This window comes from Rana temporaria, chromosome 4 (genome assembly GCF_905171775.1).
Source record: "Rana temporaria chromosome 4, aRanTem1.1, whole genome shotgun sequence".
Lineage (NCBI taxonomy): Eukaryota > Metazoa > Chordata > Amphibia > Anura > Ranidae > Rana > Rana temporaria.
This window is the reverse complement of record NC_053492.1, coordinates 299,528,983-299,541,996: the sequence shown is the minus strand read 5'-3', so window position 1 is coordinate 299,541,996 and position 13,014 is coordinate 299,528,983. Positions and strand designations below refer to the sequence as shown.

The following is a 13,014-nucleotide window of genomic DNA, read 5'->3' as shown; positions in this document are numbered from 1 at the left end:
GTCCACCCAAGAACACTCTTAAATCTCACAGGATCTTTATTGGTGACATATCTACACATCTGGTGCGGTTATTATGAGGTGTCCCAATTCTTGCACTTGGATTTGTCATTTAATTTATATAATGGAGAACGCAACAGGAGTAGTTGGAACATTCAAAGGTAGGAAGAGCACTAAAAATTCCATGATGGGCAGGTGGTAATAAAGTCTGTTACTTCATCATACTCCAGTAATAGAACATCTTTTTTACCTCCACAAAATGAGGGGCCACCACACTCCAACAGCGCATGACATGAAGCAGTGGGCGAGATTTACTTCGAATAATACGTAGCATGACATCACCGAGGCGGAACAGATGTAAAGCACTTCCTTTGTCCTGTGTAGACTTGATTTCTCCTATAGCGTAATGAGAAATATATTTTAAAGAAATCATCCATAATTCTGCCTGTAGTAGGGTGCAAGAATTTTTTTATGTGTGGCACAGCAGAAAAATTTATGAAACATGCTTAACATCTAGTGGATGTTATAAAGCATAACCATTGTAAACAATTGCAAGAGTACAAAGATTGAAGCTGGCAAGATATTGACCAAGTAAGGTGTCAGGCTATGTGGAGGACCAGCACAAGCGGACTCTCTTGTAATAACTTAATAATGTAAAACAGCAATCACATGACCAAGAGCAAGAGTGGGCAGTAGGAAAAGAGTCTAGGGGGAAACCAACTTTATATGCCCTAAATGTAAAAGGAGTTGGAATCACCCAAGAAATGGCAAGAGCTGTGGCAAGGTTTATAAATCAATCCATGCAAACCATAATTCCGGAAATTTTGTAAAGATCCGTTGACATCTGCCAATACCTTTTCCATCCCAATGATATTATTGGGTTCAGTTACCCATTCTCTGATAGTGGGGGCAGTGGTGGATTCCCAATGCCAGGGAATCAGTGCCCGTCTCACCAAAATTAGAAAGCTAACTAAACCCTTTTTTATTGTTTTGACAGGCCCAGGGAACATTGACAGGAGAGCCACCTCTGGTGTTTTCAGACACATTGGGCCAGATTCAGAAAGAATTGCGGCGGCGTAACGTATCGTCTTTACCTTACACCGCCGCAAGCACTTGCGTGTAAACTTACGGCGGTGTAACATAAAGCCGTCTGGCGCAAGCCCGCCTAATTCAAATGGGGCGTGTACCATTTAAATTAGGCACGCTCCCGCGCCGACCGTTCTGCGCATGCTCCGTTATTAAATTTCTCGACGTGCTTTGCGCGAAATTACGGCGCCCCGACGTGTTTGTGAATGGCGACGTGCGTAACGTACTTACGCCGAAAAAGAAAAATTTAAAATTCGACGCGGGAACGATGGCCATACTTTAACATGGCTGGTGTAAAGTTAAGCCTTGAAAAAGCAGGCTTAACTTTGCGACAGGAAAAAACGACTTGCGACGACGTAACTCACGCGAGTAGCTTCGTGGATCGACGTAAAAGCTAATTTGCATACCCGACGCTGGAAAACGACGCAAACTCCACCCAGCGGCGGCCGAAGTATTGCAGCCTAAGATCCGAAGGCGTACGAAGCCGTAAGCCTGTCGGATCTTAGCCAAATGCCGTCGTATCTTGTTTGTGAATCACAAATTAAGATACGACGCGGCAAATTTGAAAATACGCCGGAGTATCAGTAGATACTCCGGCATATTTCTTCTATGAATCTGGCCCATTCTACCCATTAAAGTGGTTGTAAAGGCTCAAGGTTTTTTACCATCATGCATTCTATGCATAGAGGTAAAAAACCTTCTGTGTGTAGCAGCCCCCCCCCCCCCAAATACTTACCTGAGCCCATCTCGATTCAATCATGTGAATGAAAGCAACGGCTCTCTTTCTCCTCATTGGCTGAGACCACAGCCGGAGCCATTGGCTCCCGCTACTCTCAATCACAGCCAGTGAGCAAATGAGGAAAGAATGGGGGCTGGGTTGAGCTTCGATTCGCATGTGAACACACACACGCACAGCAGCGGCTTGAAAGTAAGCCTACTGAAGGGTCCAAGAAAATATTACATTTTTGACAGAAAAAATATTTTTGAAACATATATGGTCTACCTGGCATTGCAAGAGAGTAATCCACTGTATCTGTAACTGAATGAAACAACTGTGCCTGGGAAGCCTTCTTCAGATGATAAAGGAACCCACTGAGAGCCACAAGATTGAGCTTGTCTGCAGCTCCCTCAAACAGCCTGCAACACAAAAAAGAAGAATCAAGGCATCAACAGCTGATATGCATTTCAGTATTTTTTAATTTGTGAGCTGCAAGTAACAAATTACATGTTTAAAAACGAAAAATTTGAATTTCAGAACAGGAAACCGCTGCTTACTTGTCGACTTGTGTAGAGAGGGTGCAAACAGCTTTAGCAGCATTGCTTGAACTCATCAAGCTATTTCCTCGGAAGTCAAATGCTCGGCCCTTACTGCTTTCTTTGATAAGCTCTTGAATGGGAACTGGTTGGATGACAGGACTTTTTCCAAGAGATGCCTCCTGTTCCGTGGTATATTCTTGAGATGCATCTATGGAAAGACCATGCACATCCATAGAGACTTGCTGGGCCTGAGTGATGGTGAGAGAAAGCTGTGAAGTCCCATCGCTAAAATGTGTATGCTCCAAGGTGCTTATGTATTCACAAACCCTATAGTGCAGGAAACAGGAAAAAAAAAAGAAGAGGTAATTAAGAAAAAATAAATAAAAAATTAACATGAAGTTTTCACATAGGAGAACTTGTTTATTCATGATCTAGGAAAACAATCAAGGAGTGCTCTTCTTGTACAAAGCAGCCTAATAGCTTCTAGCCATCAAGTTAAAAAAATGAAACTTTTTATTGGTAGGGTCAATAAAACATTTTTCCTTTAGGACACCTTTCACAAATGTGCTTTATGGTTGCAATCTGAAGAAGCCAACATGTGACCCTGCATGCACACAAATCTTATCCTGTAACCAAGTCCATATGTCCTCCTGAAACTGTCATGTCTGAACATCAGTACTGGGGGAGGAGCCACTAGCTGGTGGTATGTATTATGCTACTCTCTTTTTTTTTTCTATTAGTTTAGGTTAAAAGGTATAAATAGGTAAACATTTTAATGAACTTCATTCTGTTTAAGTAATGGCCATCGGTCATTGCAGTAAATAATAGCTATACCTCAAACAGGACCATACCACCACAGTGAATACTGGCTATACCTGAAGCAGGACCATACCACCACACTAAATAATGGCTATACCTTAAAAAGAACTATACCACCACAAGCATCTCTGGAAACACAACAACTCTCAGAGGCAACTGGGTTTATATACGTGAAACTGCTTTGTTCAAAGTACGATGGTAGGGTGGTTTGTCAGCAACCGTGCTGACCTCCCACACACACTCTTTACAGCTCTCACCTCTGCACAAATCCCACCCACAATCTTCATAGCTTCCACCTCTTCACAAAACAACCCACCCCACTTCACTCTACACAAATTCTCCTGCCCCACTCTTTACAGCTCTTACCTCTACACAAATCCTCCCCACCCCCAAACTTTACAAATTCCATTCCCCCTCTTGACAGCTCTCACCTCTTCACATATCCCCCCCCCCAAAAAAAAATAGTCCCACTCTTCAAACCCCAAACCCCCCCACCACACACTATTTCCAGCTTTCACTTCTTCTCAGATTCGCCCCTCCTCACAGCTCTTACCTTTTCACAAATCTCCCCATTCCCCATCTATCACCTCAGCACTACACCTCCAACCTCCCCACAGCGTCTCTGTACAACCGCCCCCTCCTTTCCCTCCACAGCTCTCTCTCACATCTTCAGAAGAGCCTTACTGTAGTGCAGCCGGCAATGCTCTGGTAGATGTGCGCTGTGCACATGCTTCCCCCCCCCCCCAACTTATCAGAACAGCACAGAGTCAAGAGAACAGAGGAGGGAAGAGTGTCGGAACACTCCACTCGACTCTGTGCTACACAGGTTGGACAAGCAGGGACAGGACTGGCCTCTCAAATGATCACAGGAACAAAAAAATAAAATTGCAGGCAGTTGCAGCTTTAGGATCGGGGCACCCACCAACATATTCCCTGCCCTACACAGCTGGTGATATCACTCAGAAGCCGTTAGAGGTATAGATTAGTGCAAAAACTTCCTATACTGCCTTCTAAATTCTGTGACAGGTCAGAGAGGACAGGGTTAGCCAGAGGTGGCAGAAAAGAATTCCACCGCGTTCAAAAATCCCTGGCTGTAAGCAAGTACGTGGTCACCTGGGGCATCGGACCCAGCAAACTTGGGATGGCATGGGATTTATTTATGCGTTGCCATGGCTATTGCTAGTCAATTTAAAGCAATAATATGGAAGTTCGATTTTAAGACCATGTGTTTGTACATGCTTATTTCTGTTTAGTAAAGCACAATGACCCCCCACCACACCAGTGGATTGTCATACACAATATTGCAGGATTGTGCACTAAACTTTATTCAAATCTGTTAAGAGGCAAATCGTGCATAGGTGCTGTATGTTACTCTACTACATCCTATAGACAATGGTGTTTGCACTGCTCATTTAATAGGCCAGTGACATTGGACTACAATATATGGTGTGTAGATTCTAGATTCAATAAACCCCCATCAAAATGGCAATAGATGATAACAAACAGCACAGAGTGTAAATCCCATCTCATCTGCTATACATGCAAACTGAGCAATACAAGGTGCAGGATAACTATCATTCTGTACCTGAACACATGTGGCCAGCAGTCTTGGTTGTGACTTCCCATCTCTAAGCCGACACCAAGTATTGCATCCATGCAGAGCACATGTGCGTTATGCAGTCGATATCCTCCTTGTTTACCCATCTGTTCCAGTTTTTGTTCCACCCTCTGTTTTACTGTATAAACATAATAATAAATATACATCATGGTGTTGGTCCCTTTGTTTTACCGTATAAACATAATAATAGATACACATCATGGTGTTGGTCCTGGTGTTTAGGACAGTAAAAACAATTTTGGTTTTGATGTGCAGTATATTACATTTTTACTTAAAGATATATTACAATTTTACTTAAAAGGTATATTACCACTTTAAGTTTTTTTTTTTATCACTATGTATCCACCGATATGAACACTCTCAGGTTGCATAAGAAAATGTTTTACATCACACTTTACAGCTTTGCATTGCTGTATCAAATATAAAATAAGCAGCAAATGCCTGTAAAACAACAGTATACCTGAAATTGTGTCACTATGTTCCGAGTTTTCCTTATCATCTTTATCTTCTTGAACACAGGACGCTGCTGCCATTTGAGCCAGTGCTGATGCACAGTTAGCCGCGACCCCTTAAAACAAAATCCAAAATAAATAAAAAATAAAGTATGGATTATAATGTTGACTGAAGCTACAATAAAGGTATCCCTGAAAACTAGTTCTGTGACCAGCTGGCACATTGTCAATCAGATCAGTTGTAAAGGTTTGTTAATTGTCTTACAAGCATATCACTAAGGTTGCACATTTATGGTAAACTGGAAGAGATCACTTACTATCATCTTGCAGTATATATGTACAAATGAGCATAAAAAATAACCATCAGCTGTTCCTTAGTAAAAGATAATACATTAATAAAGCTCCCTAAAGACTTATACAGACACCATTAGTGCAGGCATGATCTTCTCATACTCATGATAAACATAAACGGCTTGTGGAGTAATCCATAAAATTGTAAGCTTGGCTCTGTCATGACATTAATTTATGTGAATGGAGAGGAACAAATAGCAAAAAAAGGGGCCAGCACTAATTATTTGGGGAAGCAATAACCATTGAGATATACATTCTATCCTATTGGTAGCTCTGTTTAATATAAAGTTCTACTGAGAAACACAAATTTAAGTTTTCCTCTAAAACCTTTATGAATAATTCAGCAAGTAATTTGTCTGAAACAAATCCAAAGAACTGACTATAGCCAGATTGTACCTGAAGATAAGTGGCACTACCTCTTACCCGGCTGTATCTATGGGTGAAAATAGGCCATCTAAACCAGCCTATTGGATGATCATTGTCTTGTGTTTATGGCCACATGAAGGCCCAAAAGAACCTGAAAGAATCATTAAAAGGTTTTCCCTGTATCTATTTTGCTATTCTATAGAAGGACGCATCTCGGGTATATATACATTGTGTAGGGACATGGGATCCTAGAGGGGAAGGATAAAATCATGCATGCTTAACACATCACCTTGGAATGAGAAGTGCAATATCAAAGCAATTTTAATGAGCAAAAAAAAAAACACGACATACCCAAAGCACAGCTGAGACGGGCAGCTTTCCTGAGACCATCTAGACTCATACAGATGGCATCTCTCTCTTTCTGATTTTGCTCCTTCACACCTTCAGCACCCAGCATAAAAGATAAACCTTTAGAGCTCCCTGCCATGCGTCCAGTAAGAGGAGCAGATAAGGTGTCAATCAAGTTCTTCCAACATCCAATAAGTATGAATCGGGCAAAAGCCGCACCTAGAGCAGAGAACAAATTGAATTATATATATATATATATATATATATATATATATATATATATATATATATATATATATATATATAAATAACATCTGTATTAAATACGCAATATGCAATATTAAATATGCAAACTATTCCTTTGGGAGCAAACCCTACCGGAAAGAGGAGCTCAACAAAAACAAACACACACACAAATATATAGGCATATATTATAATGTTTTCGACAATTTCACAGCTCTTACTGTGGAGAAGCCTTTCCATATTTGGAGATTAAATCCGATATATAGTACATACTACAATGTATAGGTAAAATTTGATTCAGGGAATATGCAACTGACTCTTGGGGGATCAGGAGGGAATTTATTTCTCTCGCTGGATAACATTGGATCACGCTTATTGGGATTTGTTTTGCCTTCCTCTGGATCAACTGTGGGCATAGGATAGTGTATATGGAGGTTTTCTATTTGTATTTTTTTTTTTGGTTGAACTAGATGGACAATGGCAATGTTCAATTGTATTGTGCCATTAGCAATAAAAATACCCTAAATATAATAATAATAATAATAATAATAATAATAATAATACAATATTTAGACACCCAGAACAAAGTAGCAACAGCATCAATTTTAAATTTCTAATGCCTTGTACACACGTTCAGGCTTTTGCCTGGCCAAATCCCATCGGAATTCCAACAAAATTCCATCTGAGAAAAATAGAACATGTTCTATAACTGAAATTCCGAAGGAACTCATCGGAATTTCAGATGAAAAAACTCAGATGGGGCTACACATGATCGGAATATCCAATGGAAAAAGTCTGTCTGACTTTTTCCATCAGAAATTCCGATCGTGTGTACGTGGCATAACAGTCTCATTTACAAAAAAAATTGGAGGATATAGTCAGTCACTTTTAAGGAAAAGGAGAACATGTGCTTCCATTAAAAAAAAAAAAGAAAAAAAAAAAGGAAAAAAAGGAAAAAATGCTCAAAGTAAGGACCCTGCTATACAGTAAGGAAATGCCGAGCTACTTAGGAACAATTTGAACAAACATGAGAGTAAAGTCAACATACCTGCTACACTTGATGGATCCATATTCTTCTCAGGAGGGAGTGGAGACTGTGTCGACAAAGATGCTTGGAACTGTCCACCAATAGCACTGCTTCCCAAGCCATCAATATCTACAATGAGCAATTAAAGAAAATATAAGGGATATATACAATCAAAGCAAGCTGTCAGATACTACAGAAGTCTTTCCTTCTTAAGTTAGTCCATTTTTAAGAGTGCATATTTTTGACTTTCCATATTTTGATTATCGTAGTAGAAACTTAGAATTCTGCTGCTCCCTCTAGTGGCTACTTGTATTTTAATTTAAATAAATATCTTCCTTGTTTGGGTTCACACCAGATGCAGTCCAGTGCTTTTTTTGTTCTGCATCAAAATCAGTGCAGTCAGTTTCAGTGCGGTCAGCAAAACTAGAACCTGCTGCACTTTTTTCTGTATGGAACACATCTAGAATGCAACAAAATGCATGAAAATGCACCAGAATACATGTTAATGCACAGATTTTTCAAGTCAGAATAAAAAAAATTGCAAAAAATTGATCACACTACTTTCACAGAGTCTCTAAATAGTCAACTTACATTGTGAGAGCTTTAAGTGATACTGAACAGGAAGAAGAATCTTCATATGCAACGTAAAAATTGTCTGCCACCAGGGCTTTAGTCCTGCGGGAACGCATGGGAACGGAGTTCCTGCACTTTTTTCACAGCAGGAACACAGTTCCCTTTGCAGGACTAGATCAGCCAAGAGCAGCCAAGAGCAGCCGAGCCAATCCTTCACTAAGCGGCGATGCCCAGCTCGAGTCACTGTCAGGGGCAGGCGAACCTTAGTAATCCTTTATGTTACTGGCCGCTTCCTGTATATAGATTAATCGGGTAGTGTGCGGGTATTCCGTCACCTCCTCGATACCGCAATGTCTCCTGGGAGCTTTTGTCATTGTTCCCAGGAGACATTCCGGAGGTCTGCTACGAGTTATCGCAGGATTTAGAAAGAACTTGCTTAAAAAAACATGCGGTTTAGTAATTATGCATATGAGCGTATCATTTTTTTTTTTTTGGTGGGGGAGTGGATCTTGGGTGGGACTTCCCACACTTTTTTTCCCAGGACTTGACCCCTGTCTGCCACCATATGCATACTCATGAATTATACATGGAAGCATTCAAATATAATTTCTTGGATAATTTTCCAAGAGATCAAAACATAAACATTTTAGGTTACTGTACTTAATTGCCTCTATAGAAGATTCTGCTTTAGTTCCTTTGTTCCTTCACCAGGTTTTATTTATGTAGCCCCTTGTTAATACATTATATCAAGAACAAAGCTAACCTTATAATCAATGTGGTAGGGAAAGATGTACAAAACACAGGTATATTTTATAGAGCAAACCCACAATGGAAGGTGCACACTGAGATTGTTCTCTTTCATTCTATTTGTTCTAGGTACAGCTTTAGCTTTATTGCCCTTAATACAGTATATCTGTTTTTTACATACTACGTAAAAAATTCATACCCCTTGACATTTTCCAAATTTTCTCATGTTAAACCAAAAATGTAAATGTATTTTTTGGGGCTTTTATGTGATAGACCAACACAAAGTGGCACATAATTGTGAGGTGAAAGGAAAATAATAAAAAGGTTTTCAAAATGTTTCCAAATAAATATCTGAAAAGTGTGGCGTGCATTTGCATTCAGCGCCCTTTACTCTGATACCCCCAACTAAAATCTAGTGGAACCAATTGCCTTCAGAAGTCCCCTAATTAGAAAATAGTCCACCTGTGTGTAATTTAATCTCAGTATAAATACAGCCGTTCTGTAAAGCCCTCGGAGGTTTGTTAGAGAACCTTAGTAAACAAACAGCATCGTGAAGGCCAAGGAACACACCAGACAGGCCAGTGATAAAGTTAGAGAAGTTTAAAGCAGGGTTAGGTTATAAAAAAAATATCCCAAGCTTTGAACATCTCACTGAGCACTGTTCAATCCATTATCTGAAAATGGAAAGCGTATGGCACAACTGCAAACCTACCATGACATGGCCATCCACCTAAATTGACAAGCCGGGCAAGGAGACCATTAATCAGAGAAGCAGCCAAGAGGCCCATGGATCTCTGCAGCTCCTCCAGAGTTACCACACCTCAGGTGGGAGAATCTGTCCACAGGACAACTATTAGTCATACACTCCACAAATCTGATCTTTTTGGAAGAATGGCAAGAAGAAAGCCATAAGAAGTCCCGTTTGCAGTTTGCGAGAAGCCAGTAGCCTATATGGGTGACACAGCAAATATGTGGAAGAAGAAGAAGTTTTGGTCAGTTGAGACCAAAATTTAACTTTTTGGCCTAAAAGAAAAAACGCTATGTGTGGCAGAAAACTAACACTGCACATCACCCTGAACACACCATCCCCACCGTGAAACATGGTGGTGGCAGCATGATGTTGTGGGGATACTTTTCTTCAGCAGGGAAGCTGGTAAAAGTTGATAGGAAGATGGTTGGAGCCAAATACAGGGCAATCTTAGAAGAAAACCTGTTAGGCCCAGTACACACGGTCGGACAAAACCGATGAGAATTGACCGAGGTTCAGTTTCATCGGTCCAAACCGACCGTGTGTATAGCCCATCGGTCTGTTTTCCTTCGGTCCAAAATTTTAAAACATGCTTCAAAACCGAACCGATGGACCGCTGCCCGATCGGTCCAAACCGATGGTTAGTACAGAAAAGCATCGGTTCAAAACCCGTGCATGCTCAGAATCAAGTCGACGCATGCTTGGAAGCATTGAACTTCATTTTATTCAGCACGTCGTGTGTTTGACGTCACCGCGTTCTGATTCGATCGGTTTTTGGAACGATGGTGTGTACGCACATCAGGCCACTTCAGCGGTGAACCGATGAAAACGGTCCGTCTGACCATTCTCATCGGTTTGGAACGACCGTGTGTACGGGGCCTCAGAGTCTACAAGAGACCCGAGACTTGGGGGAGGTTCGCCCTCCAGCAGGACAATGACCCTAAACAGCAAGAGCTACAATTGAACAGTTTCGATCAAAGCATATTCGTGTGTTAGAATGGCCCAAAGTCCAGACCTAAATCCAATTGAGAATCTGTGGCAAAACTTGAAAATTGCTGTACAGACACTTTCCATCTATTCTGACAGAGCTTGATCTATTTTGCAAAGAATGGGCAAAAATGTCACTCTCTAGATGTGCAAATCTGGTAGAGACATCCCCAAAAACACTTGCAGCTGGAATTGCAGCGAAATTGGGTTCTACAAAGTATTTACTTAGGGGGGCTGATTACAAATGCATGCCACACTTTTTAGATATTTGTAAAACATTTAGAAAATCATTTATCATCATTTTCCTTACACTTCACAATTATGTGCCACTTTGTGTCGGTCGATCAAATAAAATACATTTACGTTCTTAGTTGTAACATGACAAAATGTGGAACATGTTAAGGGGTATGAATACCTTTTCAAGGCACTGTACATGCTATATTGACTGAATTTAGATATGTCCATGTCCTTATCGTACACATACATAAAATTATTAAAAAATAAGTTCACACAGCATTAAATATTTAGGGTCATTTCACACGGAGCGGACCGTTTTTGTGTCCGCTCCGTGTGTCCGCCAAAGCTCAGCGGGGATCATCCGTCATCCCCGCTGAGCTGTCGGCGGATAGGGCGGTCCCTGCACACAGTGCAGAGACCGCCCTGTCTGATCCCCTGATGAAGTCACGTGATGTGACGAACACGCGTCGGGACACTAGATCATTCATTGGGAGCAACACCTAACGGACGGCAGACGAGCGCGGTGCTCGTAGGAGATGCGACCGTTTTGTTACTGCTCAATGTGAGTTTTTTACTACTGTTTTTCTGGTTCATTAAAAGTTTTATTGCACTGTGCTAGTCCCACGCGATACGCCCCCCATCTCTTCCTTCTCCTCTCTCCTCTCTGCTCCCTCACTCGGATATGAGCGGCCGCCTTCATGGACATCCGAGGAGCTGAGTGCTGACAGTGAGAAGACAGGATACGAGCTCGGCGCTCGTGGAGACAGGCACCTTACTTTTACACATAGTGTGAGTTGTCTAAGTGTATACTTACCCATTGCATCTTTGAGAAATCCTTCCCCTCTTTCCTTGAGTGGCAGGAGGCCCTTGCTACAATATATATACATTTCTTTCCTCTACATGTATGGTCAAAATATTGTGATCTGGCAAGAGGATACTCAACCAACAAGAGGCTGAAGTACTAGCAAACCATCTTATATGTGAGTGATAACGAGGAGGTAAGCCCTTATTTCACCTAATGGTGTGGGTTGCACGACCCCTGGATTGAATTGGGTTGCACTCTCCTAACCATTGGACTTTGGTATTCATCCCATCGTCCTTTTCAGTCACTTTTGCACTTTATTGCGTTTGCACTTTACTGTGTTTTTCACTGTTTCGAGCTGCCACTCACCACGGTTATTTCACAGTCATTTGCAGTATACATCAGGTATATCACACACTCTACACATTCATTGCTTGATTTTGTGTTCTATCACTCAGTCCAGTTCGGACCAGATTGATTCACCTTTTAGGTTATTCTCTGTTGTATTTTAACACGCTTCATTTTCCCAATTCCAACACCCCCTTCCCTTCACCACCACTGTTGTCTGCCCATCCTCCATTAGTTTAATCACAGCGCAGACACTCACCACTTTTGCATTCTTTTTGTCCTTCATTGGAAAGGCTTCTTTTTTGTTTGCTGCAGTGTCCACCCCTAATTTCACACCCCCTTTCCCTGGCCACCTCACTGTCCTCATATCCATCCATCACAGCGCAGGAGTACCACCCAGTTCCATATACATAAAATTATTAAAAAATAAGTTCACACAGCATTAAATATTTAGGGTCATTTCACACGGAGCGGACCGTTTTTGTGTCCGCTCCGTGTGTCCGCCAAAGCTCAGCGGGGATCATCCGTCATCCCCGCTGAGCTGTCGGCGGATAGGGCGGTCCCTGCACACAGTGCAGAGACCGCCCTGTCTGATCCCCTGATGAAGTCACGTGATGTGACGAACACGCGTCGGGACACTAGATCATTCATTGGGAGCAACACCTAACGGACGGCAGACGAGCGCGGTGCTCGTAGGAGATGCGACCGTTTTGTTACTGCTCAATGTGAGTTTTTTACTACTGTTTTTCTGGTTCATTAAAAGTTTTATTGCACTGTGCTAGTCCCACGCGATACGCCCCCCATCTCTTCCTTCTCCTCTCTCCTCTCTGCTCCCTCACTCGGATATGAGCGGCCGCCTTCATGGACATCCGAGGAGCTGAGTGCTGACAGTGAGAAGACAGGATACGAGCTCGGCGCTCGTGGAGACAGGCACCTTACTTTTACACATAGTATGAGTTGTGTAAGTGTATACTTACCCATTGCATCTTTGAGAAATCCTTCCCCTCT

General features: G+C 41.7%; 1 protein-coding gene across 2 annotated transcripts in view; it reads right to left on the bottom strand.

The window, feature by feature from the left end:
• Positions 1–13,014, bottom strand: part of ARFGEF3 (ARFGEF family member 3) — a 194,441-nt gene that overhangs the window by 77,367 nt on the left and 104,060 nt on the right. For both annotated transcript variants that reach the window (XM_040350518.1, XM_040350519.1), the window contains exons 15-21: positions 7,586–7,693; positions 6,298–6,513; positions 5,238–5,345; positions 4,745–4,895; positions 2,359–2,667; positions 2,087–2,220; positions 248–393 (exon numbers count right to left, since the gene is read on the bottom strand). In XM_040350518.1, coding sequence (XP_040206452.1) covers positions 248–393; positions 2,087–2,220; positions 2,359–2,667; positions 4,745–4,895; positions 5,238–5,345; positions 6,298–6,513; positions 7,586–7,693 — 1,172 coding nt within the window. The remainder of the gene's footprint in view (positions 1–247; positions 394–2,086; positions 2,221–2,358; positions 2,668–4,744; positions 4,896–5,237; positions 5,346–6,297; positions 6,514–7,585; positions 7,694–13,014) is intronic.